At 35.7% G+C, this 27,074-nt stretch overlaps 1 protein-coding gene across 7 annotated transcripts in view; it reads left to right on the top strand.

Moving 5' to 3' along the window:
• The window catches only part of LOC147625376 (putative LRR receptor-like serine/threonine-protein kinase At1g67720), a 108,151-nt gene that overhangs the window by 68,510 nt on the left and 12,567 nt on the right, over positions 1 to 27,074 (top strand). For all 7 annotated transcript variants that reach the window (XM_086818724.1, XM_086818719.1, XM_086818718.1 and 4 more), the window contains 3 exons: positions 11,540 to 11,745; positions 18,672 to 18,795; positions 18,923 to 18,994. In XM_086818724.1, the coding sequence (XP_086674850.1) occupies positions 11,540 to 11,745; positions 18,672 to 18,795; positions 18,923 to 18,994 (402 nt within the window). The remainder of the gene's footprint in view (positions 1 to 11,539; positions 11,746 to 18,671; positions 18,796 to 18,922; positions 18,995 to 27,074) is intronic.

The raw sequence follows: 27,074 nt of genomic DNA, 5'->3' as shown, positions 1-27,074 counted from the left end.
ACATTATGAAGTTGTATACAGGTTATAGAAGTATATAGGATAGCTTTAAAAGTTCTATCTATGAAACTCTATCCAAATTAGAGAAATACATAGGATAGTTTTAAAAGAGTTATCTTAATCTATAATTTGTGTTAAGGTTAAACTTACACTTGTTAGATCTTGTTTGGGCATTACACACTTTAGAAAGAAATTACACTGGTTAGATCTTATTTGGGAACTAAACAATTGTATGAATGTGTACACTTGAAGCACTCTATTGTATTTCTTGAATGTAATGAGATACCATATAGGTGATGTTGGGTATTCAAAGAGAAAGGTGTGTTAAGCTCCCTTATATAAATAAGGGCACTTATATAAATAAGGTAATAAATGATGTCGAGACGATGGAGGTGATAAAGGAGGAATTCTAAGTCAAGGAGAAAACTTAGGGAATATCCTTACATAAATTCTCCTTATGATAATATTTTTTGTATCCCTTTGACTATTTAAGAGCCACCAAGTATTTAAAAACTTATTAAGTTGTTTTGAGTTTCTTGTTAGTCATTTTATTACATTTTTTTTCATTTATAGTATGTGCTCAATAGCTTTACTATTTGATGTTGCTCCTTAAATCCTAATATCTTTTTCCTAATTTCACATAGGTTAGGGTTTCCTCTTTCATGGATTAGGGTTTTTTAATCCTTGTATTCTCACAATTGGTATTAAAGCCTAGGTTAGCAAGTGTAGGTCCATTTTGTGAGAGGACTAGGCATATTGAGCCTTGTTTACAAAATTTAGGTCTATTTTATGAGGGGAATATGAAATCTCATCCATCATCTTATAGTAGCTGTAGCAAGAAAGTTACAACCATACAAAAGAGAATTTCAATATCTCTTTCAGTGAGAGAGAGAATATTATCTAGCCACACAAATGAGCATTTCAATCTCTCAGTCAGACTAAAATGTGATCTCAATGAGAGAGAGCTCCTTTTGAACATTTGGATAACTAAAGCATTTCCTCAATGCTTCACCCTCGTGTTGTTTTTGTGGGTGATAGACGTGCTCTATTTTGTAAGGCCCCATTATGAGGAGTAGCTACTGTGGTGAATCTGAGCACCCCACAATTCCCAGTTTATACACTAGATGGTGGCAAAGTGTAGCTAAATAGTTAGAAGAAGGCTTAATATGTAGACTTAGCACTCTACTAAGTGGTATGCATGCTCGTGTAGACTATGTGATCGCATTTGTTAATGAGGAAAACTAACTAAGGACACACTATTCTTGGGTTGCAAGGCTCAAAGACTCTAGACGTCGCTCTCAAATGGTCATAATTATAGTCTAGTATGGTCCCAATCGGATGACTCGGGGGGGGGGGGGGGGTCACTCATAAATATGTAAGCATAGCATGTGGGTTCAAGAGAAGGGATTTTTAAACTCCCTTTTTTACACATTTTTTACATACAGAAGGGTATCATTTAAAGGGAAATTCACAGGTTGAATAGAAAAAGGGTATGTTTTATTCACAAAAAATTCCCAGAGAAGGGATTTTCAAAATCGGCCTTGAACGCACATGATACAGAGGGTTTACTTATAGTGAAGCCCCGGAGTCAAATGATGTGGTTTGTCTCATATGGTCATGGTTATAGTCTAATATGGTACCAATCGGATGATGTGGTTGGTTAGTCAATTTAAACCAAGCCAAAGTGGCCTTTCTACCCACATCCATGCCAACCCTGGGTACTATATATAGAGTAGTTTTGCAGCCTTCATTCATCATTGAGTTTGTTATGTTCAAGAACTCTTGTAAGTAAGACATCCTCCATCCAGAGTGTCTAATCAAAGCTCCTTACCACCGAAAGCACATGGGTGGAAAAATGCCATCATTTTGTAATCATAAGCAGTAATATTGTTTATTCTCCACTTTTTTTTACAATTTAGTGCTTTGTATTGTATTAATTGAGATTTTACTATTATCTATTATTACATGGTGTTAGGGAATAGGCTCTAGGAAAATCTTATTTTGAGAGTTTGCTATTTGAAGGCAGATTTATGTAGATGGCCCAACTTACAAATAACATAGCTGCTTGTTATTTCCCTCCACCTTTCGGTAAGAAGAAGTTGGATGAGACAAATTCAACTCTTTGGAAATTCAAGGTCTATTGTTGATTTAATAAGAAGGTTGATGGGAAAAATTACACTCTTTGGGAATTCAGGGTCTATTGTTGATTTAATAAGAAGCTAAATGGGTCTTTGGAAGTTCAAGGTCTATTCTTAATTTATATGTATTGTGTGAAACCATAAATGGGGATAATGAAAAGCCAAGTGCTACATCAAATCTAGTAGATCCACTACATATCATACCACTAGATCCTACTCTGGCATTGGCATGGAGGCAAAGTAATGGAAATACATTATATGACATCATCACTAGCATCATAATTTAGTGATGACCCTGACTCGACATACTATCATAGATTTTGAAGCATGGTAAGTTCTAAAGAACCACTATGAGACAAGGAATCAGAAAAAGATTCCAAACCTTAAAAATCATATTGTAGCAGAAAGGCATTCTAATGGAGAAGCAACAAATCACTTTATATTGTGGTTGATATCATGGGAAAAGGAATCTAACAAGGATTCCAAACCTTAAGAATCAGCTTGTAGTAGTAGAAAGGCATTTTGATGGAGAAGCAACAAAGCAATCCATATTGTGCTTCATATCATAGAAAAATAATTTACAAGATCATATGGCAATGGCAAGGAACACTTAGACCAACAAAGAGCTAGCATGTAGGTACATTAGAGTGTTATCCCCTCAAAGTATGATAGTTTAGTGACAACACTGAACATGCAAGTGTGTATCTTGCCTCTTATTTTGGAGTTTGGTGTAATTATGATGGAGGAGAAGGGCCATTGATTGTAGTAACATGGCATTCTCTCCAAATGAAAATAAAGGTAAGGGGAAAGGCTCTCAAAACCCCAATGCTTGCAAAAAGTAGAAAAATATAAGGCAAGTGTTTATACTATAGCCTTGGGGGGTTTACCTCTAATAAGTTTTATGTACCACATGTGTTCAAGACGTGTGTTCAAGGGGTATTAAAAAAACCCCCTTACACTTAAATAATTTTATGAATAAAACGATCCCTTTTTCTTCATAAAATTACGCTTTTTTTTCTAAAATTAGTTTAAAAAATCCCTCCTGTAAATGTAATTTTATAACTTTTTTGAATTAATATACCCCTCTAGATGAGCTCATGTGCTACAATTACATATTTGTAGGTGAACCCCCCAACACTACAACAAGCCTAGTAATGTGGACAAAACATGTAGAGTGAAGGAAGAATATGGGAAGAATGACACTTTGAAGCCTTAGAGGAAGAAGTCCGAGAAGAGTGCTAAAGTGAAACTGGAGTTATTTGTAGAATTAGAAGAAACATTTGCAAAAGTATAACATTCCTTAGCATCTGATGGTTCATGGATGGTTCCTTTGCATCCTTAACATTCCTTCATCCAATGGTTCATGGATCATTAACAATTGATCATCCTAACACATGACCAGTAAAAAGGGGTGGTCATAGGTCCTCCCTTACGCTTGTGGGGGAGTCCATCCTAGTAGTAGTTGGGTATGACACCAAAGGCCCAATCATACATTCAAGTATCATTTTTTTTATTTCTAGCATGAAGAGGAGTTTGTTGTCTCTTGTGTGTCCATAGCTAACCGTGACTTGAATGTTTTCTTTGATAAGACTTGTGCACTCATCACAAATTCCATCAACAATGTCGTTTGGAAAGGAATCTGATCCAAAAGATTGTGTGAGCTGTCATCTTTTACAACCCAATTCGATGTCAGAACAAGTAGGCTATGGCATGAGAGATTTAGGCACACCTGAGCTTAGTCTTAAAAGAGATGCAAAGGTCTGGGATTGTGTTACGTCTATCAACATTTTGATAGATGTCCAAATGTATGTGAAGCTTGTATAATGGACGAGAAACATCGACATGCATTTGCATATGAAAGTAGGAATCATGCAAAGGGTCCTCTAGAGCTCTGTAGTTAAATACGACCCACTTCCTTGGGTGGTTATTTCTAATTCTTGTTACCATCCAATGACTCTAGTAGAAAGATTTAGGTGTATTTTCTTGGAGATAAGGCTAAAGCTTTTGGAAAGCTCAAAATGTGGCCAAACTTGATAGAGAATGAGATAAGAAAGAGGCTAAAGAAGTTTCAAATAGATCTAGAAGGAGAATTCACATCAAGTGTTCAATGACTACTACAAGGAGCATAAGATCAAGAGACATTTGAGAGTTTCTCATACTCAGTAACAAAATGGGGTTGTAGAATGCAAGAATCACACAATGGTGGAGATGGTGCAAAGTATGCTTAAAGTCAATATTATATAATTCTTTTGGGTCGAGGTAGTTAACACTATAATCCATATTCTTTAACAGAAGTTACCCAAAGGTAGTAAAGGGCATCACACGTCAAGAAGCTTCTTTAAGTAAGAATCACTCAATTTCATATTGCATGACATTTGGTTATGATTATTCTATGCATGTTCTAGACTCATCTAACCAATTGGGATTCCAAGGGTAAAAGTTTTATCTTCTGGGGGTAAAATATGGAGTTAAAGGGTTATGGATGACATGGAGTTAAAGAGTTATGGATGACATGGAGTTAAAGAAGATGTCATGTTTGAGGGATAGCCTCCACCTCATCAAGTTTAGAAGATGGATCCACACACACTATATTTAAATGAAGAACCAACCCAACCAACCCACCAATGATAGTACCAACTCCATAAGTGGTGGATTCATCAAATGATTAAGAATGGACTATATCCTAAATGGGTGAAGTATCTCTTAGATGGGAAACCTCTCTATTGGTAATCACAAAAGAGTAGCATTTGTTTATAGGTCCAAGAGAATATAGGAGAAAAGAGGGTCTCTACTCACATTGTCAACATGACCTTGATGGCTAAGATAACAAAAGTATACGATCTAGCCAGCTTGAAGGAAGTATTAGCAGATCCAAATTCAAGGGGGCCATCAAGTTAGAGATTGACTCAATTTTCAAAGTTTGTAAAACTGAAAGTTATTGGCACCAAGTGGATTTGGAAGGCCATGTATAAGTTTGATGGACATTGGATAAATATAAGCAAGGCTTGTGGTGAAGAGTTTTGCATAGGTCCAAGGGTGTGACTTTGAAGAGACACCCCCACAGCTTAGATTAACAACAATACTACTTGCCTTGGCCACGTTGACGGGAAGTAGCTGATATTATAAATAGATATGAAGCAACATTTTTAAAATACCATCTTAACGAGGATATTTATGTGGCAAATCCACCTAGGTTGAAGATACCTAATTCAAAACACAAAGTGCACACTTTTTAATCTTCATTTCTCAACAAAAGTATACAGGAGAAATTTTGAAGACATTTGGCATGGCTGAGTGCAAGTTAGCCATGAAGGTTGATGCAAAGCTATCTATGGAAGATGCTTCTCCACTTGTGGATATGAAGTACATGAAGTTAGAGGGAAGTTTGATGTTTCTATATAGCACATGGATTTACATCATCTTTGTAGTTAGTGTTCTTAGAAGGTTCTCAAATTATCTTAGAGATAACCATTAGAAGGATTGGATATGGGTGATAAAATACATCAAAGTTAACATTGGGTATTGCATCACTTATAAATTGGGTAGTTCCTTAACTGGAGTTTTTAACTCAACTTGCACAAGAGATTGTAATGGGTAGTTCCTTAATTGGAGTTTTTAACTCAACTTGCACAAGAGATTGTAATGGGAGGAAATCTATTTCTTGTTATTGTTTTCTTATTGGGTCTAGAATTACATACTTGATAAACAAGAGGAAGCCTATAGTGGCACTTTCTTCTATAGAGTAAGGTAACATGCTTTTCTTCGTGTGGAGTAGTAGGGTTAAGGAGGATCTTAGGAGACATGGGTGTTTCTCAAAAGGGAGCTACATGGTTGCTAGGAAATAATAAGAGTTATATGGCCAAGAACCTATTGTTTTGTGCTCGTACAAAGAATATTAACATACAATATCATTATGTATGTGAGATTATCATGGATGGAGAGATGAATCTTTTCTACTACCCAATGATAGACAATTATGCAAAATATTTCACAAAGGCTTTGGGGAGATATTTTCTAGAGCACCATCTTCATCAACTCGACATTGTATCGAAGAAGTAGTTCACGTATGGGTAGACATTGAGAAGAGTGATGGAAAAGCAATGCTCCACCCTCATTTTGTTTTTGTGGGTGATGGATGTAATCTATTTTCAATGGACCCCTTTATGAGGAGTAGCCATTATGGTGAGAACCCACACACCCATACTAGTTTTTAGTTTAGACATTCAATGGTGTCCAAGTGTGGCCAAATGGCTAGGAGATGTTTTATATGAAGACTTAGCACTCCCCAAGTAGGGCTATGTGATCGGAAAAGTGAGTGCTAGACAAAAAAGCGAGGCTATATTCTTGGTTTGAGGGGCCCATTTGAGGGGTTAAATAGTCTCAAATAGCCATGGGAGCTGCAAATGATGTGGTCACTTATTCATTTTGGACTAAATTTTGGTTAGCTGACTTGGTCGACCAATGTTCATGCTGATCTATGTCCATGTAGACCTTGGGTACAAAATATAGACTATTTTGGTAGCATTACCTCATCATCAAATTTATTATGTTTGTTCCACAGGAACACGGACTATGGAAGGAGGCCGGAAGCAATTAATGCGAGAGAGCGGGATTGTAGCCATGGGAACATAAAGGCGCACATAATTTTTCCATATGTTTGTGCCAAAGTGAAATGTAAATCATTTTTGGTCAATGTGGGTTCTAAATGAGAGTTCTAAGTGTATTAAGCAAGGCTCACTTATGGGGTCATGTGTGAAAGAGGCCTAGGGTTAGGGTTAGTGACATCTTTATAAAAGAGATTTTAGCTAAAGAAAGGGGGACGTTTTTTGGCCATTCTCATAAGCTATTGAGTGAAGCTATTGAGCTCTCAAGCTATGGCAACTCTCTAACTCTCTCTCTATTGTACTCTAATGAGCATCAAGCTCCAATGAGTATAGCTCCACTTCTTTCTCTTAATCTGTTTTAGCATCATTGAAGTAGATTAATCTATGATTAGTTGAATGCTTCTTTCTTTCTCTTGTGTATGCTGCATGCTTGTAGTGTGAGTGTGTGTAGCCTCCATTGATGCAAGCTCTGGCCCACTTCATTGGCAATGAGTTATTCATGGATAGACTCTCTCTATGAGCTTGTGGGTTTGTGAATGTTACATTCTATGCTTGCTTAAGCTTGTGGGAAGTAGATGCACGCTTATGGATTTGCAGGCATTAGGGAAAGCTAAGATTTAATCAATGTTTGAATGGGATTAAGAGACTGCCATGCATTGCTTGTTCTCTTGATTAGTGTAGTGGGTTTAAGAGATTGAGAGATTGATTGAGGTGTTGAATGGTTGAATCATCAAGTGGAGGTTCGTGTATGTGAGCTCTCCCGCAAGGGATAAGCCTTCATGCACTCATCGGGTCGAGTCCGCGGATTGACATTGTGTTTCTCAACACATTTGTTGATCGGTAGTACTCTATGAGCACTATATTGCACGGTAAAGAGAACTGCTCTACAATGTTCAAGTCTTGGGTTGGTTGAATTGGCCAACCAACCCAATGTCCATGATGACCTATGTCCATGTAGACCATGGGTACTATATATAGACTAGTTTCATAGCCTTACTTCAACATCGAGTTTATTTTGTTCAAGAACTCTTGTAAGCAAGATATCTTGTGTAGATCACCATAAAATCTCATCAGTTTGTAATCAAGTTTTCACAAGAAGTAATATTCTTTACACTCCATATCTTTCAACATTTAGTGCTTTGTATCGTGTTGATCCAGCTTTTGCTATACGGTAGTCTTATACTTATCGGTATCCGATCAAGACTGAGAACTTGTGTGGTTCTAAACCACCTAGTTAACTCGTGAAGAGCATGACTAATGCAATTATTCCCAATGTGATAGACAACATTGACACGTTGAGCTACCTTGCTACTTAATCTAGGGGAGTTAATTTGTCTACATGTAGGTTATTTCCTAGGCCTGTCATGATTTTAGACAGGAGTTCTCCTCTAGACAGGAATACATTCAACATAAAATGGTGCATAATAGATAGAATAATGCAAAGGAGACCAACGACAAGTTGGAGACCAACCCTGCAACATTCTTCAATCTTAGCTTGAACAATACAATGCAATCAAATAGCAAAATCTCAACTCATCCACTCGGTACTGAACTATCCTCTGTTCTTTATCCTCTAATCTATACACATCCAAATAATTCCCCCCTTTTCTACTCACATTCAACTGGGTCCTACCAATTTTGAAGAAACCATTAGAAGTTTGTTGCAAAAAAGGAGGCTCAACCCATAATGGTTTGTTTCACAACAATGGATATGTTGTCCGGCGAGCGGCAACCTAGGCGGTGACCAAATGGGCTGGTTGGCCCCCAACAACTGGCGATCATGGTAGACCTTGAGCCAATAGTGACGCCCATAATTGTTGTTTTAAAAAACATTTTCATCCAAATATTATTGACTCTGAATCCTTCAATCTAGACATTTACAACCTATCCCATCTACCATTTGCTTCTTCTTCTATTGTTTTGCGATCCCCCCTAAAATGACTTTGGTCCCGAGCATACCTTGACTCATAGGCCCTTTTCTTGCTGCTCACCCATGCATGGCTGGCTCTCTCATCCACCCACCACCATAACTACATGTCTATGGGATGCACCTCTGAATACCTTGCCCTGGCCCTTTTCATTATGTCTATAGCCATGCTTGCTAGCAAAGGAGTGGGGCTCTTTCTGCTTTGGGAAGATGGTGTCATCTTTAAAAATTGTTCCCTGTGTTTCTCTTATCCTTCTTCTCCCACCTCGAATCCATTTCCACCCATGTATTTATTTTAGAGTGAGATTTTTCCTCCTCACCTAGATTTAGAAGTCATAAGAGCACGACTCTAGATCAAGGGAAGCAGTTTCTTCCTTGCCTGACTGCTGCTTGCTTCTTGGGATCCTCTTTGGCCTTGTCCTGCTACCTTAGGCACTTCCAACTAATTCATGGAATTTGCAATTTTGTCCCAGTTGGAAGGCATCATGGAACCCACCTACTGTGCCGTCTATATAATATTTTGTATGCACTAAAGTCTCCTTTGAGATCCCTATGCTTTTCTGGCCCATTTCTTCTTACACTTTTTTTTTGCAAGTCCTCCCTTGCCCTTATTTCTCTTTGGGTCTAGCTTTTGAATTCTTTCATCATTTTCTCCTTGGACTACACCTCCTCGGCTTGTGCCTTTTTCATAGCCTCTATTTGATTTGCCTTCTTTCTAAGATAAGCATTAGCTATCGTCAAAGCGACGTTAAACTCATTTATTGTCATTTTTCCACCTTTGCCTCTTGTTACCCTTATAGGTGTAGCTGCCTCCACTTCCTTTTTTAGGGTTTTTATTGTCTTACTATCGTGCTTTTTTTATTTTTTGACTTCCTTGATGACTGCATCATCGAGCTCTTCAATTAGCACCCTAAGTGTAGCCTCATCGTTCTCTTTTTTCTCCACCTTCTTTGTAGTAGCTGCACCCAAACATGCTCTTTTAGTTCATTGTCGAGGATGAGATCCACTGATGATCCTTTTAATGAAACAATCTCTTTCTCCTTCCCTTCAAATTGTGTGGCTGTCTTCTTTCCATCTCCCTTCAAGATTGTGAATCTCTTTTTCCAAGCCTCTAGCTCTTGCCACAACTTCTCATTTTCCTTTTGCAGCTCTTCTTCTCTGTTGGCGCCTCCTCTGCTGCTTGCCAATGTCTTTGCCCACTTGGATGAATGTTTTTGTTGCTTCCAAGCACTTTGTTGGATTTCGACCTACTCTTAGGATTAGATTCGGATTTCCATACCCCTTGTCTAGATCTCCATCTTTTTATTGTGGTGGGGAGCGAAGTGTTTGTAGGAAGGTGTGGGGGCTTGCATTATTGCTCTTAACTATTTTAGATACTCTCCCAAAACCTCCTTAAGGTCATCTATTGCATGAACTTCCATCTTCTCAGCATCAATCTTATACACTACATAGAACTCTTATGTATCTAGCACTGCCAGCCTGGTTTCCACTTTCACTAGCTCGATGTTGTCTTTGTCAACCCTGTCTTGAACCTCTTTAATGATTGTGATGTGTTTTTCATGGATCAACGTGACTTGTGTCTTGGTTTTCTCTTGGTTTTCTCTAGCCCTATCCAATTCTCCTTCAGTTCTCTCTTGGTTTTCTTCAGCCCGCCAGTCCAATTCTTCTTGCATTTGTGGAGTCACTTTCTTGGCCAATCATCCCCTTCATTTTCTCCATTTTGACCTTCACCTCTTTGTTGGCCTATGTGAGTTTCGGGATTTATTTCTACATCTCATCCAACCAGCTAGCTTCCATTCATCTCATGTGCAGCTCCTCTTGTAGAAGAGGGGTTCTTGCCGGCTCCTTATTACCACTTGGAGGGTAGCATCCTTCTCCTTGATTGACTATAGATTTATCATCTCCTTTAGCCCATAATTGATGCAACATTAAAGGTAATTAAGGGCTCCCTACACTTTATAATCTCCTTCAGCCTATCAGTCATGTAGCACTGAAGGAAATTAAGGGCTCCCTATACCCACTCTGTTTCAATGGAATCTGAAAATCTTATGGACCTCATTTAGGATTGTGTTTCTATTTGCAAGTTTGTGGTGGTGGTAGTCTCTTGCTATTACTACTCCAGTATTTGGGATAAAACTGACTTGCTAAAATCGGCCAAGTTCTCTTTCAGCTATTAGAAAACCTACGACCTTCATTGCCTCACTAGCCCTCTCCTTGGAAATCATCCCCTTCTTGTGGCCCCCATCATTTTCTTACCAAATTCGAATGTTATCTTTTTCCCTAGTTGTGACAATGCTTGGTCTTGAGGCTTCTTGCCCCATTTGAAAGTCACCTGGTTGCCTTGTCTGAAAGTCATCTATTCCTTAGGCTTTCTCATTGCATCCTCCTTGGGGCCTTCCTCCTTATCTTTTCCAGATCCTGCTTGTGCTTTCTCGTTATACAAAGCCATCAAATATGGGCCAATCTTTGTTTGTGTATTGGGCCACGTGAGATTTCCTATATGTTTCTTCCAATGATTAGGTTTTTTTAATCCTTATACTCTCACACAAAAGAATGGGACTACATTAATAATCATCCATTTAATATAGGTGATTAATTCATTGGTCTTGTGTAGTCTCATTTAAAAGAATGGGACTACATTAATAATCATCCATTTAATATAGGTGATTAATTCATTGGTCTTATGTAGTCTCATTTAAAAGAATGGAACTACATTAATAATCATCCATTTAATACAGGTGATTAATTCATTGGTCTTGTTCTTCATACTTGTGACCATAAAGTTTACGTATACTCACACACAAAGATAGATAGATAGAGAGAGAGAGAGAGAGAGAGAGAGAGAGAGAGAGATTCATTTTACTCTAAAATAGGTGACAATGTCATGAAAGAAATTCCCTTTGCTACACAAAATTTTTCATATGAGGAAGTACAAAATGCAACAGCCCAGTTTTCTACAAAAATTGGTGAAGGTGGATTTGGTCAAGTTTTTCATGGAGTTCTCAAAAGTGGGCACATTGTTGCTGTAAAAACATTAGCAAATGCCTCCAAACAAGGTTTGAAAGAATTTGCTACAGAGGTGTGTCGAATCTCTCTCTCTCTCTCTCTCTCTCTCTCTCTCTCATTGATAAGTTTTTTCTTTGTATCAAAAATATACTATTGAAATAATTATCCCTTCTTAAAAATGAGTTTCTATCATTGTACTATACACTTTAGATGTTACATATATATTTTTAAGCGGGTGGTATTAAGTTACATTGATATTTCCATTGGTTTTGTGGAATGTTTCTTACGTAGAGTAGTACTACCTCTAACAACAATAACTAGCATTTCTTTAGAGTAATAAAAAGAACAAGTCCCCAATGTACTAGTAAAAATGATTAAACAATGTCACCAAAATCAGTGCTACAGTTCTTGAATTGAAACCTTTTGAGGTGCATAAATTCCGAAGCGCATAGAGGCAAGGAAAAAATACTCAAAATACCTAATTCTAGACATTGTCATGAAATAGACAGTGAGAAAAAAGTGAAGATTAAATAACACAAGGTATCAATGAGGATAAGGATATCTAAGATATTAAACTACAATCAAGTTCTAGTTTAAAACTAGATTTGCATATGGTTTGATCAAATTAACATGTTCACCACAAGCAATATTATATTACAATTAACAAGTATATCTAAAATATTATATTGCAATCAAGATCTAGTTTAAAACTAGAATTGTATAGGTTTGATCAAGTTCACATGTTCACCACAACCAATATCTTAGAGCCTGAGGAAATTTATACTATATGGGAGTGTAAACAAGCTATAAAAGCTTGTTCACACTCCCATATAAAGTCTAAGGAAATTTATACAATATGAAAGTGTAAACATGCTATGAAATATAAATAAACCACCACCACCTCAGCCTCGACCATGACCTCTATCTCAAACCTACCTGAATTAAAGTAGAAGACACGTTCAGATGTGTTTTTGATTTGTGAAGAAGAGTTGGATCACCAAGAGAATTTTCTTCTATGATTAGCATAGAAGATTTTTCTTCTATGATTAGCATAGACACAAAGTCCTGAAAGTTGGGAACATTCTCCTTGACTCTCTTGAATGGCTTGTACTCTTTGCAAAGCCCATTTAGACAAACGCTCACTAAGTCATCATCTTCCACTAATACATTAATAGACCCAAGGGATTCAACAATTCCCTTTATCTTTAAATCATACTCATTGATCGACATGCTTTTCTTCTCCACAGTATGCAGCTCTTATTTCAGCTATAGTTTCTTGCCTTTGTGTTGGTCTGAAATATCTGCACTAGGTTCTACCATGTTGCTGGAGTGTTAGAATCCTCCATGTGTGCTATCATTGTATTTGTGACATTGATTAAAAGCCACTACATGACTTTCCTTGCACCATGACTCTAGTCCTTGAATGCCTTTATATCTGTTGGAGTGGCATTCTCTTCAAATAACTCTGCAAGCTTCTTATTATCTCCTTCAACATAGTCTGAAAATCCTTTACCATAAAAATTTTGGTCATTTTGAACTTCCAAGAATGAAAGGATTTCTTGTAGAGATTCTCACTAATAGTCTAATTGAGTCCGTCAAACATGTTTATGTGCAACAATCATAAACCTGTAAACATTGAGTCCATCAAACATGTTTACCTGTAACAATCAGAAACTTATGATAAACAGATAATTTCTATATAGAACCTGTAGCACATAGTATCTCCTATGATTGTTGCAGTGGTTCTTTATCACAACATGTATATCACCTGATCTGACCAGAGTACATGTACATATACCCAAGATCAGCAATACATGTGCAAACATAGTCTACATTCCCAAAATGCACTACTTTGCAATAACCATATTTTGACCAAAGACGATTCTCAACCAGAACTCGAAACTTTCGAAAACACCTTGTAGTTACGAACATAGATCAAAATAAACCAAAAACATAATTTTGGCTTTTCAAAAAATACAAAGTATTGGACACCACACATGAACTTCCATCCTCTACAAAGACAGTTCCTCAATCGGAGATGTATAGATCCCAGAGCTACCCAATGGGGTGTCATACCTAAATAAGAAAGGGAAGAGATGATGATTCTTTTACTCGTATACTACTTCCTTGATTACTTTTTTCTTGCCTCTCGCTTGCCTCCTTATCTGTCACACAAATTGGAGCTCTAATACCATAATAAGAATGAGGGGGAGAATGAGATCTTGAGTTTTTGCAAGCAAACACACACAAGAGAAAGCAAGACGACACAAGACAGAAATGGATGGCTAAATTTTCTTTTATCTTCTTCTCATACCTAAAACCATATAACTAAAAGATAAGAGTATATAATATATGGGAAAGTACTCTCCTTTAATAACATACAAAGGTCAATGCATATTGCAAACTTGACTATATGAGTTGGTGGTATAACTATGTCATAATAACTAGTGCTCCTAGGGGTTATCACATAGCATGTCATGCACTAGCGGCACATCACCCATAATCTCACCAACCATGCAAGTGGCATAATTGCGAAAGTTGTCACCCAGGTCATGTGTCATCAATGTCCATTATAGCACAAGTTGAGCTTGATATATCAACATTAGGTACCCAAGATACTTAACCATGGCTACTCCTCATAATGGGTTTTGTATGAACATAAGCTAGCCAATGCTTAGATAATATAGCTGAGGGTGGAGCATTGATTTATCCAACAATTAGTTCTTTCCAGGTTTGGTGTCCAAGTGTGAATAAGGGCCAGATGTATATATGACATTTTCTCATAATGTAAAGATACAATCCCCCTTTGCCTCCCTTTGTGGTGCAAATTAAGCTCTTATCTTCTCCTTTCTCTTTCTCCTTTCTCTTTACATGTGTATGTGAGCGTGACAAAGAGCTTAGAGGAGATATTGGATTTCTCTTGGCACTTGTGCCTCTTTATGCCTTTTGTGAGAGGATGTAGAGAGTTAGAGAGGGGTGTCCTTGCAAGGATGTTCAACAAACCAATTGTTGATAGTAAGTAGGAGGCTTGGAAAATTGGAGTTAGCTATGTTGAGATATCAATCTCAAATAGTTTTACAGACATTAATGGCCTTCCTGGTGGTGGGTGGTAGCTTTCACACTTACATCCCATTAACATGGTTTGTGAGATTAATGGCCTTCTTGAGTGGTAGTTTTTGCACTTACATCGTACGAGCATGGTTGGTGAGATTAATGGCCTTCCTGGGTGGTAGCTTTCACACTTACATTGCACTAGCATGGTTGGTGATATTATGGGCGATATGCTGCCAATGGTTTACAAGCTATGTAATAGCTACTTTGGCATTCTAGAGTTATGACATAGTTTTAGCGCCACCTCATATAGTTGGGTTCTGACAATGGACTGACCATTGTATGTTATAATAGGAGATTTCTTTCCATTATAGTATGTAACATTATTTCTTTATGTTATAGTTATAGAGAAGAGAAGATAATAGAATAAAATTCATCCATCCATCTCTTTTGTGTGCTTGTCTACTTGTGTGTGTTTTTGCTTGCAAGGAGCTCAAGGTCATCCTCTCTTGCATATTCTTCTCATGGTATGAGAGCATCGATGTGGTGTGAAAAGCTCAAGAGGAAACCAAGAGGCAAGCGAAGGAATCAATAATTCCATCTCTTTCCCTCTTTGATTTTGAAGTAACACCTTTGGGTAGCTATGAGCTATAGGTAGATAGGAAAGCCACTGTCTCTCTCAGATTCAGGCATCCTTCTAGGTCATCCTCCATTGGCTTTTTATGCATTTTGACACAATTGGGTGCATTTTAGGCCCAGTTTGGACACTACAAGGTTTATGTAGGCACTATGAAAAAGTGTTATTTTTGGACTATTTGTTTCCCCAAATTGTGGATTTTGTAGTGTAGTAGTGTGGTGGGCCAAATTTGTTCTAAGTGTTACAAGTGTTGATGGATGTATGTAAATGTATGTTGGTCACTTTCTATGACTATTTGAGTAACCAAGAGTGCCACTAGTGAGCTCATTTGCATAGATTACATACAAATAACTCTATTACAAACATTTGGTTAGTTGCAAGTGGAAATGTTTGATAGCTTTCTAAAATTGTGAGCGAGAAGTTGGATAGTAATAATCTCCAATATTGGAAATTTAGGACGACCAATTTTGTTATGGAAAATGAATATTGGGAGGTCATTCACCAACATCAAGTGAAACCATATAGAGCATGTCATAAAAGAGCTATAAAGGTGTTGTTTTGGCTGTCTATCAGTGTAACAAGCTCTATGATTTTACAAACACAGGATGCATAAATGCCTAAGGAGGCTTGGGACACTTTCATGAAGACGTATAATATAGATGTTCAAGGTGAGAAGATGTAGCTAAAGTAGGAGCTACATAATGTGAATAGAGAGTAGGTAAGCATAAATGATTATTTGGTGAAGGTTAAACAGCCTGTAGATACCCTTAGTTCTATTAGATCATGAGTAGATAATGATGATATGATATCTGTGACCTTGAATGGCCTTGGCAAGAAATAAAGTCAGTTTCAAACCTCTATCGGAGTCAAATAGAACTTTTATGATTTTCTTGAGCTCATTACTATCCTTGTCCATGAGGAGATGAATCTTGGCAGAGGTTTATCCTATGGAAATTCACACGTGTAGTCCTTGTAGTTAGATATAGGTAGAGATAGAGATAGATGGAAGCTGTGGTGGTTGATTTCAAAATGAAAATAAGAGACAAGAATAGCAACATGAAAAATAATCTCATACATATGGAAGAGACCACTCTATGATGTAGGGGGAACTTGAGAGGCCGAGGTGGTGGGCAAAGAAATCAAAATGCAAATAGGGAGTGCTATTACTATGGCAAACTAGAGCACATTGTAAAAAACTACAATACAAAGTAGAATGATTTCAAAAGTGGAAAGATGCAATAAAGAAACTATTCAATCAACAAGTAAACAAGGCGATGACAGAAGTAAAGAGCTCTCCGTGTGGTGCCACACATGCTTAAGTCCACAATAGGAGATGTGTCAAGTTTGTGTGGTATTTGGTATGTGGATTTTGGTGCCTCTAACCACATGAGCAGCATGTGGTGAGTGGTTTAGAGATATATAGAAAATGGAAAAACCAAGGTATATGCATCCCATTGGGAAATGTTAGTAAAGTGTCATTATCTATGCAGTATGGAAAAATGAAGTACGTGGTAGATTTACTTCATGTTATTATGAAAGATATGGATTATTTTGGATAGATATTTAAGAGGGTCTATAAGTGAGATTCAATCCTCAGGAGAGCCTCAAGTATGCTTTGTGGAAGAATTTAAAAATTAGTGTTGCTTGGTTACAAATGGTAACAAAAATGGTAGAATGTTTACTTTAGATGTTAACATGCATGAGTGAAAACAATCGTGTTTATGCATGGGATATATTATTGTAGGTTTTTCAAAGTTTAAGGTTTATGGTATGCATAGAGCATGTGAAGCATGCCAACTTGTTAAGTAGACCAAACATGCTTTCCTACAAAAGTACATCAAGTGCAAGGCCATTGATGTTATACATTTTGATTTATAGGAACCAACCAATAGTGTAAAAACTAGACGTCAAAAGTACTATGTTACATTCATTGATGACCACACTAGGAAAGTGTGGGTTTACTTCATGAAAGAGAAAAGTGAGGTGTTTGCTCACTTTCAAAGATTTAGAGCCTTGAAGTTAGTTGAGAAGGAAAAAGATATGCAAATCAAATGCTTAAGATCAAATGGTAGGGGAGTATATTTCTCCATAAGTTCAATGATTTAGATTAAGGGCATAGAGAATCAAGAGCTAATTCACATGAAAGTACATTTTTCAACAAAATGGTGTTACAGAAACAAAAAAAAAAGGAATATTATAGAAGTTGCTTGTGCCTTCATGTATGAAAAGAACATGCTAGATTATTTTTTGGTTGAAGCAACATCAAGTGTTGTTTACATTATGAACTTGTAACTCTACAATAGTGGCTTTTATTTCCACCAAGGAACAAGCACAAATACAATCATGAGAAGGTGGGCTAGGGGAGAGGAATAAGAGTAAAAGATAGTGATTAGAGATATTATTTTGATGACAAATTTTGTATCATATATTTATCTTTAATACCAGTTTGGTAGAAGAAGCAAACATCATATTATCATTTTTTAAGAGTTAGAATAAATATTTTAGCTTAATGAGCTCTGATCCAATAGTAGTTTTCATTTAATTCTACATATGTAGGGGGTTCATTGAAAAAACTTGAATACAACCAAAGATTTGAGGTATATTTCCACTAGAATGGCCTATTCTCCCAAAAAATATATATAAAGAGCATGGACTACTTGGTCCCTACCTAATTGTCTACCCCAATTTATTTTGAATCTTTTATTTGAAAGTAAAAAGAAAAATATCAATAAAATGTTTTAATACCCTTCATAAAATTTTTTACAAGAATATTTAAATGGTTTTATGAAGATGATAGTATTGATATACAGAAACAACTTGTCACAATTTGTATTCTCACCCTAACAAGGAAGATTTTAAAAATTAATTTATTCACAACACTAGAAACTTAAGCTTGTGTCTTTTAACCAAAATATTAATCATTACTATTGTAATTTTCTAACATTTCACATTTTTTACTGTTATATATATATATAACTTGATCATTTTAGCTTATTTATTTATAATGCTAAAAGGAAGAAAAGAAAATTTTACTTTTTAAAACAACCCTAAATTAAGTGTAATTTCAATTCAATTACTATCTAAATATTTTTAATCGTCGTAGAAGATATCTTAATAGTTTCCAATTACTATCAGAATATTTATAATCGTCATAGAAGAGATCTTAATAGTTTCCCTTTTTTTAGTAATCATTCAAGTGATGAATTACCTACATAATACATTATGAAGCTAAAACAAGGTACTTGAATTTATATCTGAAGAAATAATTTTGTGTAGTTCAATGTGTATGATACATGTTTTTTATGATGCAGGTTGCCATTCTCTCTCGACTTCACCATAAAAATCTTGTGTCTCTTATTGGTTATTGCACAGAGAAGACATACATGCTTATTTATGAGTATATTTCAAAAGGAAATCTTCGAGATCTTCTTTATGGCATGTATTATTTTTTAAGGAAAATGTTTAAATCAATATTTTTTCATTAGTTCTACTAAAATAATAAAAAGTTTAATGATTTATGGATGGGGTTTTTAAGACCCTAATAATAAACTACATTTTGTAGGTGAAGTTGAATCTACAGACAAACCTTTACCTTGGAGAATAAGATTACAAATAGCTCTTGATGCAGCTCAAGGTATGTTTACTTGTGATAGATGAATTATTTCTATGGGAATACAATAAGAAGATTAACATTTCTAAAAGATGTGATTATAAAAATTAAATATTATATGTCCATAATGATATAAAGGTAGGTAAGTTGTTTTAAAAAAGTATTATTTTCATAGGAAGAAAGGAAAAATTCGTGAGCTATTCTTTACTGATTATTCTTTAATGATTTCTAGTATTCCTTTTTTAGAGTGAAAACATTTTAGAGAGGGATTTGTCTTTCTTCAAATAAAATATGTCCATTTCACCTAACTTAATAAGCACAACACTTTATGGGTGAAAAATATATAATTTGAGTAAGCAATGATTGAGTGATTGGGTGAGTCTGTGTGTGTGTGTGTGTGTGTGTGTGTGTGTGTGTACATGCATGCAAATTCATGTGTATATACGCATGTGTTTATACATGTGTGTGTGTATGTGTTTGCATGTGTTTGTGTGTTTATCTATGTATGTGTGTGCATGTACATGTGAGTTTATCTATGTATGGGTGTGCATGTGCATGTGTGTGTGTGCATGTATATATACATGTATGTGCATATGTGCATGTGCATGAATGCATGTTGCGCATGTGTGTGTGCACGTGTGTAAGATATATATATATATATATATATATCTTATTTTTTAGTGTTAGGTCCACTAAACCTACATTTCACAAATTCACGTAGTCCCTCTTTGATTTTTTTGAACAAGCCTATAAGTGATTTATGAATGTTTATATTTACTAAAATTTAGTATTTTTACCTTTTTTTAAAGTATTATATTTAATGGAATGTAAGAGAAAACAAACAAATTTAAATATATTGTTTCTTTCTTTTTAAATAGTATTATTCTTTATCTAATGGAGAATAAGAGTTTAGAACCAAGTGTAGGTAGAATATATAGTCTAACTTCTAGTTTATACATGACATAAGAGGGTACATAAGGTGATAAAAGAGTAATTTGACCATAAATTTTTATGAAACATCACATAATATAAATGAGTGGTTACTTATAATTCTAAAATAATCTAGGCTTATTTAGTTAAATGTTGTTTTTAAATTAAAATTAAAATTACTTCAAATATCTCATCTTTCATCATATGGACTACATGCTGATGAGTCTCGCCTGGAGACTCTCATTAACTATAACCATACAATCCATTATTACTTTTCGAAAGGAAGACCAGTTCTAAAAGTTATGTGTTGATGAAACACAGCTTTGTTTCTTGTCAACCAAATGAACCATAGGAACCAAACTTTGATCATGTGCAAGATAGTTTGTAAATCTTTTGAAGCCATCTAAATGTACTAAGTGTGAAAGAAAATCTTGTTAGGTTGTTACCAAAATCATATAACTATATTTTAATCAATTGACACCATCATTCTTTGAAACAAGGGAAAGAAAAAAATGCATGCTTGTATGTCTCTACTGCTATTTTACATCTATTACATTTCCCATCTATGAATCCTTTCTACTAAAGGGAAGTAGCTAAGGGCAAAGCTACAATCAGTATTCTCCATAAGAAAACCTTAAATTTAAGCCCAACTAGTAATGACCAGATCTTAAGTAACTGTTCACCCCACCATACATTGGATTTTTACATATGCCATGCTCCATTACATCTAGCATCCACAAACCTCCACGCGGCTAGCGGCGGGGGGGGGGGGGGGGGGGGGGGGGGGGTCACTCATAAATATGTAAACGTAGCACATGAGTTCAACATGAGGGGGTTTTAAACTCTCTTTTTTACACAATTTTTACATACACAAGGGTACCATTGAAAGGGGGTATTCACAGATTGAATAGACAAAGGGTTTGATTTATTAATGAAAATATCACAAATAAGGGGTTTTAAAAACAGGCCTTGAATGCAAGTGATAGAGAAGGTTTACATATAGTGAACCCCCCGAGCCACAAACACTTGACTTTTTAAGAGAATATAAAACTACTTTGTGGAAGCAATCCATGAGTTAACATTAGAATCAGACAAGGACCGATCTTTTAATCTTTGTAGAAGACTTTATGTGTGAGGTACCTATAATTTGAAGACCATTATGCAAAGTAGATGCCATGCATTTTTTTTAAGCCATGCCTAACCTGAGATTTCTTCCAACTTTAGAGAAGAAAACAAAACTCCCCTTAGAATATATCATTTTTTCTATAGTATTCACACCTTTCTTTTGCAAATATGTACTATTATGCTTCTTAAAGATCAGAGCATGAGGCTTTTTAAAATTGAAACTCCAAAATACATTTTCACCAGTAAATGAATTCCCAATATATTTGATTCTACCATTCCAAATCAGTTTAGCATAGGAAACATTCCATGATTTAACCAACATTCAAGCAATATTGTAACCCATTTTAAGAGAAGAACTAGAGAAAAGTTTAGTCTAATAATCGAAAGACCACACATCGTGAAAATAAACTTGTGAATATTGTACCAGAGCCCTAACACCAAAGTGTAGAGGTGTCAAACATTTTATACATGAAAGTGGCTCTGCTAGACAACATATGCATGTGAATATCTAAAATACCAAGACCACCCTTGTATTTGGGTTGGGTTATTTCATTCAAAATCAAATTAAAGCAAGAGGCTCACTACCTAAACTACCTAGGACAAATTGCAACAGAATAGAACTTCTTAATATAACTTTCTTTCCACTCCAATAGCGGTAGGAAATACAACTCATAAGGAATGAGAATAGCTTGAACTATTCTAACATGGCATGTAAAGGCCACTCATTAGATTTTCAATAAGAGATCTTTACCCTAAGTTTTTACATGATCCAATCAACGAAGTAAGCATTAGATACCGCATCCCAAGGGAGTACCCCAAATACCTGAAGATGTGGCCTTTGGGTAACTTTTTAGCTTCCCAAATAAAGTTGTCAAAATGTGTAGCTATTAAGTCAATTAAAATTGGTTTATTAATATTTAAATACAATCTTGCAGCCAAGGAGTAAAAGTGTAAAGTATGCATGCATTTATTAATGTTACTATTCATGGCCTTTAGGAACATGAATGTATCATCAATAAACCCAAGTCCCATGATTTACCTATTTTTGACTTGCACGCCAACTAATTCCCCTTTATCATCTTGAGCTTCTAAGATACCAAAAATAGGACGGGTTTCTATGGCAAACAACAAATTATTCATTTCACATCCTTTTCTCACTGATCTCTTGATATAAATAACATCAGTGAATCTCCCCTTTATCCCCACAAAAAAACAAGTTTTCTCGGCCATCTAGATGGAAAACCACAGAAGACATTTTAGGCCTAAAACTCATTTACTGTAAGAGATTTTATGAAATTCCAATCCATAATATTAAAATCATTTGCAAGGTCAGGTTGCAGCATGATTATCTCTTGTTCAGATGACTGAGCATGTTCAATACCCAATTGCATAGTTAATATGTTATCCATAATTGATCTACCTCCCACAAAGCCTAACTAGGCTTGGTGAATATATTTCCTCAATAGTGGGATCATTCTGATGGCTAATTTTTTTCCAAGATTTTATACATTATGCCAAGTATAGTTATGGGCCTCCAATGGTTAAAAGATGAACAAAATAGCTATTTTGGCAGTACTTTTCTGACCCCTTGCTTTAGGTTGGGATCCATTCATTATGTATCCATATATCATTTATCAAGCCAATGGCCATAGGTTTTAATATATCCTAGAATTATAGCATAAACTCATTAGATAAGCCATCCATACAAGGGTTTTTTCATTTTGTGAATGTTGTAGTGCATATACCAAATTTCATTTTCCTCAAAAGGGGCAATAGTTTATGTGCATCAATACAAGTCTCCCCCACTTCCTGAAGCAAGGCATCTATGTCTGCATTTGTTTTAACTTGTGAGGTATCCAAAGGGGAACTTAGTATTCTCTCAAAGTCTATTTTGCAAGCTCAGGCCCAGTGGTGAGACAAGATCCATCATCTAAAAAAATATTGGTAATTGCATCCGTGGATCTCTTTCATTCAAGCTTTGAAACCTGTAGGCATCCCACGAGTGTCTTTCAAAGAACTTCTAGGAAAAAACATTGCCTTTCCAAATTTCCCTTTCTCTACAACATTATGTTTTTTAACAAGCTCATTACTTTTAGCCTCTTCATGAGGGTTTAATTGTTTAGAGCTCTCCAAACCCCTAAGGTGAGATAGTCTGAATCTAGTGCAGGCTAAATTGGCCCTATTTCTGGTAGTCTGAACCTTTCCACATACTCTAATACAAATTTTTATATCATTTACAAAGAGACACCATTTCTTCATATATGAGAGATACGAATTTAGCATGTTCAATACAAGAAAATACATAAGAAGTGAAGGGAGAATTTTTCATCAGCAAATTATTAACCATTAAAGGTCTCATGGAAGCCTTCCTGTAAGACACATGTTTAAAGATATCATTGTCATGGTCCTCTTCCCTCTATCCAAGGTCCTACTATCTTAGTGGATGCACCATTTGAACTTCCTCCTACAAATAAACATGTAAAAAATCATTCTTTACATCCATTTAATGTAAAGACCACCCCCTTTGCTGGCAGCTATCGCTCACATATCAATGATTTCTCTCATAGTTACCATCCTTGCAATTGGTTTTAAAGTCTCCTTATCGTATACACATAGTATTAATTACATCCATTTAATGACCACTCCCGTAGAGCTACAGCCATAGCAATGATTGCTCTCACAGTTGCCATCTTGGCAGTTGGGTTGAAAGTCTTCTTATAGTATAGTTATAGTATTTGAGTTCTAAACCAATTATAAACCTACTCAAAAGTTGTTCTTTTGACATGTTAGTAGTATATTTAGATAAACAAATTAACTCTTCATGATAAGTTTTTCCATTGGATAGTTCTTCCATGTACAAATGAATGAATTCTTCATGATAAGTTTCCATTATAGTTCCTCAATGTACAAGAAAAGAACTCGTTCATCTTTTATGGCTATAGGAGGGAAGGATGTAATAATTCTTTAGCATGTCCATAATCTAATTTTAAGAGAGGTCACCTTTTTCTAAATACTAGGTTTAAGAGTTTTATATCTATCACATGCTTTTATGATATAGCTTCCATGATAAATTTCCATGGTGAATTCCAATTAGTGATATATCTAAATTCTTGGAGAATCAAGAACTACTAATTCTCTTATGAATTAGAGATTCCATTGATAGATGTTCATGATGACTTCCAATAAGTGATATATCTATCAAAATGATTCCATAATAGAGCTTTCATGATAGATATCCATGATGACTTCCAATTAGTGATATATCTATCAAATGCTTCCACGATAGATGTCCATGGGGACTTCCAATCAACCATATATCAAGTTCTTGTAACTTCAAGAACTACTAATCAAAGTGTTATGCATTATTACTATTTCCATTAGCGTTGAAGTTGTTTAATGTTTTTAAATATGGAATTTTAGTGCACTTTCATAGTTCTTCAAATACCACGCTAGATTCCCTAGCTAACGTGGCTCTTGCTACATGTTTCTCCCACAATGTCAGTACCTTGCCACCATCAATACATTTTCTTGGCTTTGATCTCTAAGATTATTTAACCACTGTAGAGTGGTGTAACCTTTAAAGAGAGATGCCTTTTGGGTGAATTGTAACACATGCATGCATGCACAAAAAATAGAGTTGGCAATGACACCCACATACACACACACACAACACTAAAAGGGAAATGTCTCTCATAAACTTCTCCCTGACACAAATTCAAAAAGAAAAACTAAGGCATTTCATACATATTCCCCCTAACAAACCATAGGGAGATCATACATGCAAAGTTACACCTCATATTGAAAGGAGTGTTGCGTATCATGGCAAAGAGTAGCACTACACATGCAAGAAGACGTTCTTATAGTTCAATGGTTTAGATAGCACACAAGGAGTGTTTCACATCATTGAAGGAAGTAGTGTTGCACATGAAAGAACATGTTACTCAAGTTCAATGGTTTATATAGCACATAATGCAGGATTGCAAAATCTCATTGGAGGTGGTAGAGTGCAAGAAAAGAGAGGTTCATCATGTCCATAAATGCTACATGCCAAGTAGATAATCAAGGGAGAAATCCTTGTGGGATCAAGGTATAGCTAATGTGTGTGTGAATTTCCTCTTAGAGAGTTGTAGTGTCTTATCTCTAAATGAACCACCTCTTAGAGGGGTATCAAATAGTATCTAGATATTGTGTGTGGTCACATAAGCAGTGATATCGGAAGGAGAACCTTTGTAGTTATAAAAGTAACATGTACTTCATTGAAAATCAATCAAGCAACTATCACATCATTCTTGAGTCATGTACTTCTTAATCTTATGCATTAAGCTTTATTCATAAGTCTTTTTCATAAAGACTTTTTATGCATAAGCTTTATGCAAAATCCTTATGAAAAAATCTTAATATATATGGCTTATGCAGCAGTAAGCTTTATGTATAAATCTTATCCATAAGCCATATGCAGTAACCTGTATGCATAAGACTTTTACACAAAGAAGTAGACAAATGAATTAAGATTTAGGCATAAGGCTTAATATATTAAGATTTATACATAAGCTTTATACACAAAGCTTATGCATAAAGCTTAAGATTAAACATTTATGCGAATACCTTAGCCTTTATGCATATAGGCTCAAGATTAAACCTTTATGCAAAATGTCTATGCATAAAGTTTAAGCTTTATGCATAAAGCTCAAGCCTAAATGTTTATGCAAAAGCCTTATACATTAGGTTTATGTATAAATCTTATGCACAATCTATATGTACTAATCTTAGGCTTAAACTCAATGCATAAACTTTTACATAAAGCTTAATTCATGAGTTTAATGCAAATGCATAAAGCTTTATGTATATGGTTTTATGCACAAGTTTAATACATAAAGCCCTATGCTTAAGGTTTATGCATAAAACTATAATGCATGAGCCTTATGCTTTATAAAAATGAATCTAATTCATAATGAAAAAAGAGCTCCCAAGCACTAAAGGGTGCACCATAAACAACTAAAAAAAGGGATTATGAAAGAAGTACTCTTACCTTGAAGAAGAGAAGTTCATTTTGCATTGCAACGTTGGGCTTACAGTCGACCATCAATCTACGAGTTTAAGAAAATATATATGTTAGTAAATTAATACACGTAACCTTATAAATAAAGCTTTATGAATAAGCTTATGTACTAGCTTCTTGTATAAGTATCGTGCAAAAACCATTTTACCAAAAGGTTCATGCATGAGCCATTTTACTACCAAAAGGTTAATGCACATTATGGATAGGTTTTTTTGTGCCCAAGGAATATGCCCAAGAGATGTGTCCATCCCAACCTCAGAAGATGAAATAAATCTTCGAGAGCATGTGCAGAAACCACAGGAATAAGGGGAACCACCTTCTCTTATAGAGCTACCCATTATTAGCACTAGCAAAAAGAAGAAAGCACTCTTGCATGAAGTAGAGGAGGAGACATTGTGGAAGGAAGCACATAGTTATGATAAGCATTGGTGAGAATGTTGTTGCGGAGAAGAGAGTCGTGAGAGAGACAAGGAGTTTTTGTGAAGCAGCTCCATGATAGCTTTCTATTGAATATTGTTTTGTTTTGCCGATAGGTAGTGGGATTTGTTTGAGGAAGTTTGGGTCCACCCAGAGTAGAGGTTGCTAAGGTGATAGAGGATCTTGTAGGAGGTTGGTTCCCTAGGACCTTTGGGAATACCATCTCTATTAAAACTTGGACCAGCTAAAATCTTTGCTCAAAATGTTCTTTGTGGTGTTTGTTAGTAGAAGCCTCTAGGATGTAGTTGAAATTCCTTTTGTGGTTACTGGTTTCTTGTGGAGTTGAAGATAAAAATTTGAAAGGGTTTGGGGATAATCATGTGGAGGTCCCTTGGTTTAATGGTGTTCTCTCTTTTCTGTTTAATCCCCAGATCTCAAGGTTGTTGAGATTAGCCTAATTTTATATATACACAGAAGGTCTGATTATGTTGGATTTATGAATTCTTATGCTTTAGTTTAAGATGTGTTGTTTTGATGGAGTTTGTTGAAAAGAACCAATTGTGAGTGAAGAGC

Source organism: Cibotium barometz, chromosome 24, assembly GCF_041138505.1.
Source record: "Cibotium barometz isolate CiBa-2024 chromosome 24, ASM4113850v1, whole genome shotgun sequence".
NCBI lineage: Eukaryota > Viridiplantae > Streptophyta > Polypodiopsida > Cyatheales > Cibotiaceae > Cibotium > Cibotium barometz.
The sequence above is the reverse complement of the archived record's forward strand: the minus strand, read 5'-3'. Positions and strand labels throughout refer to the sequence as shown.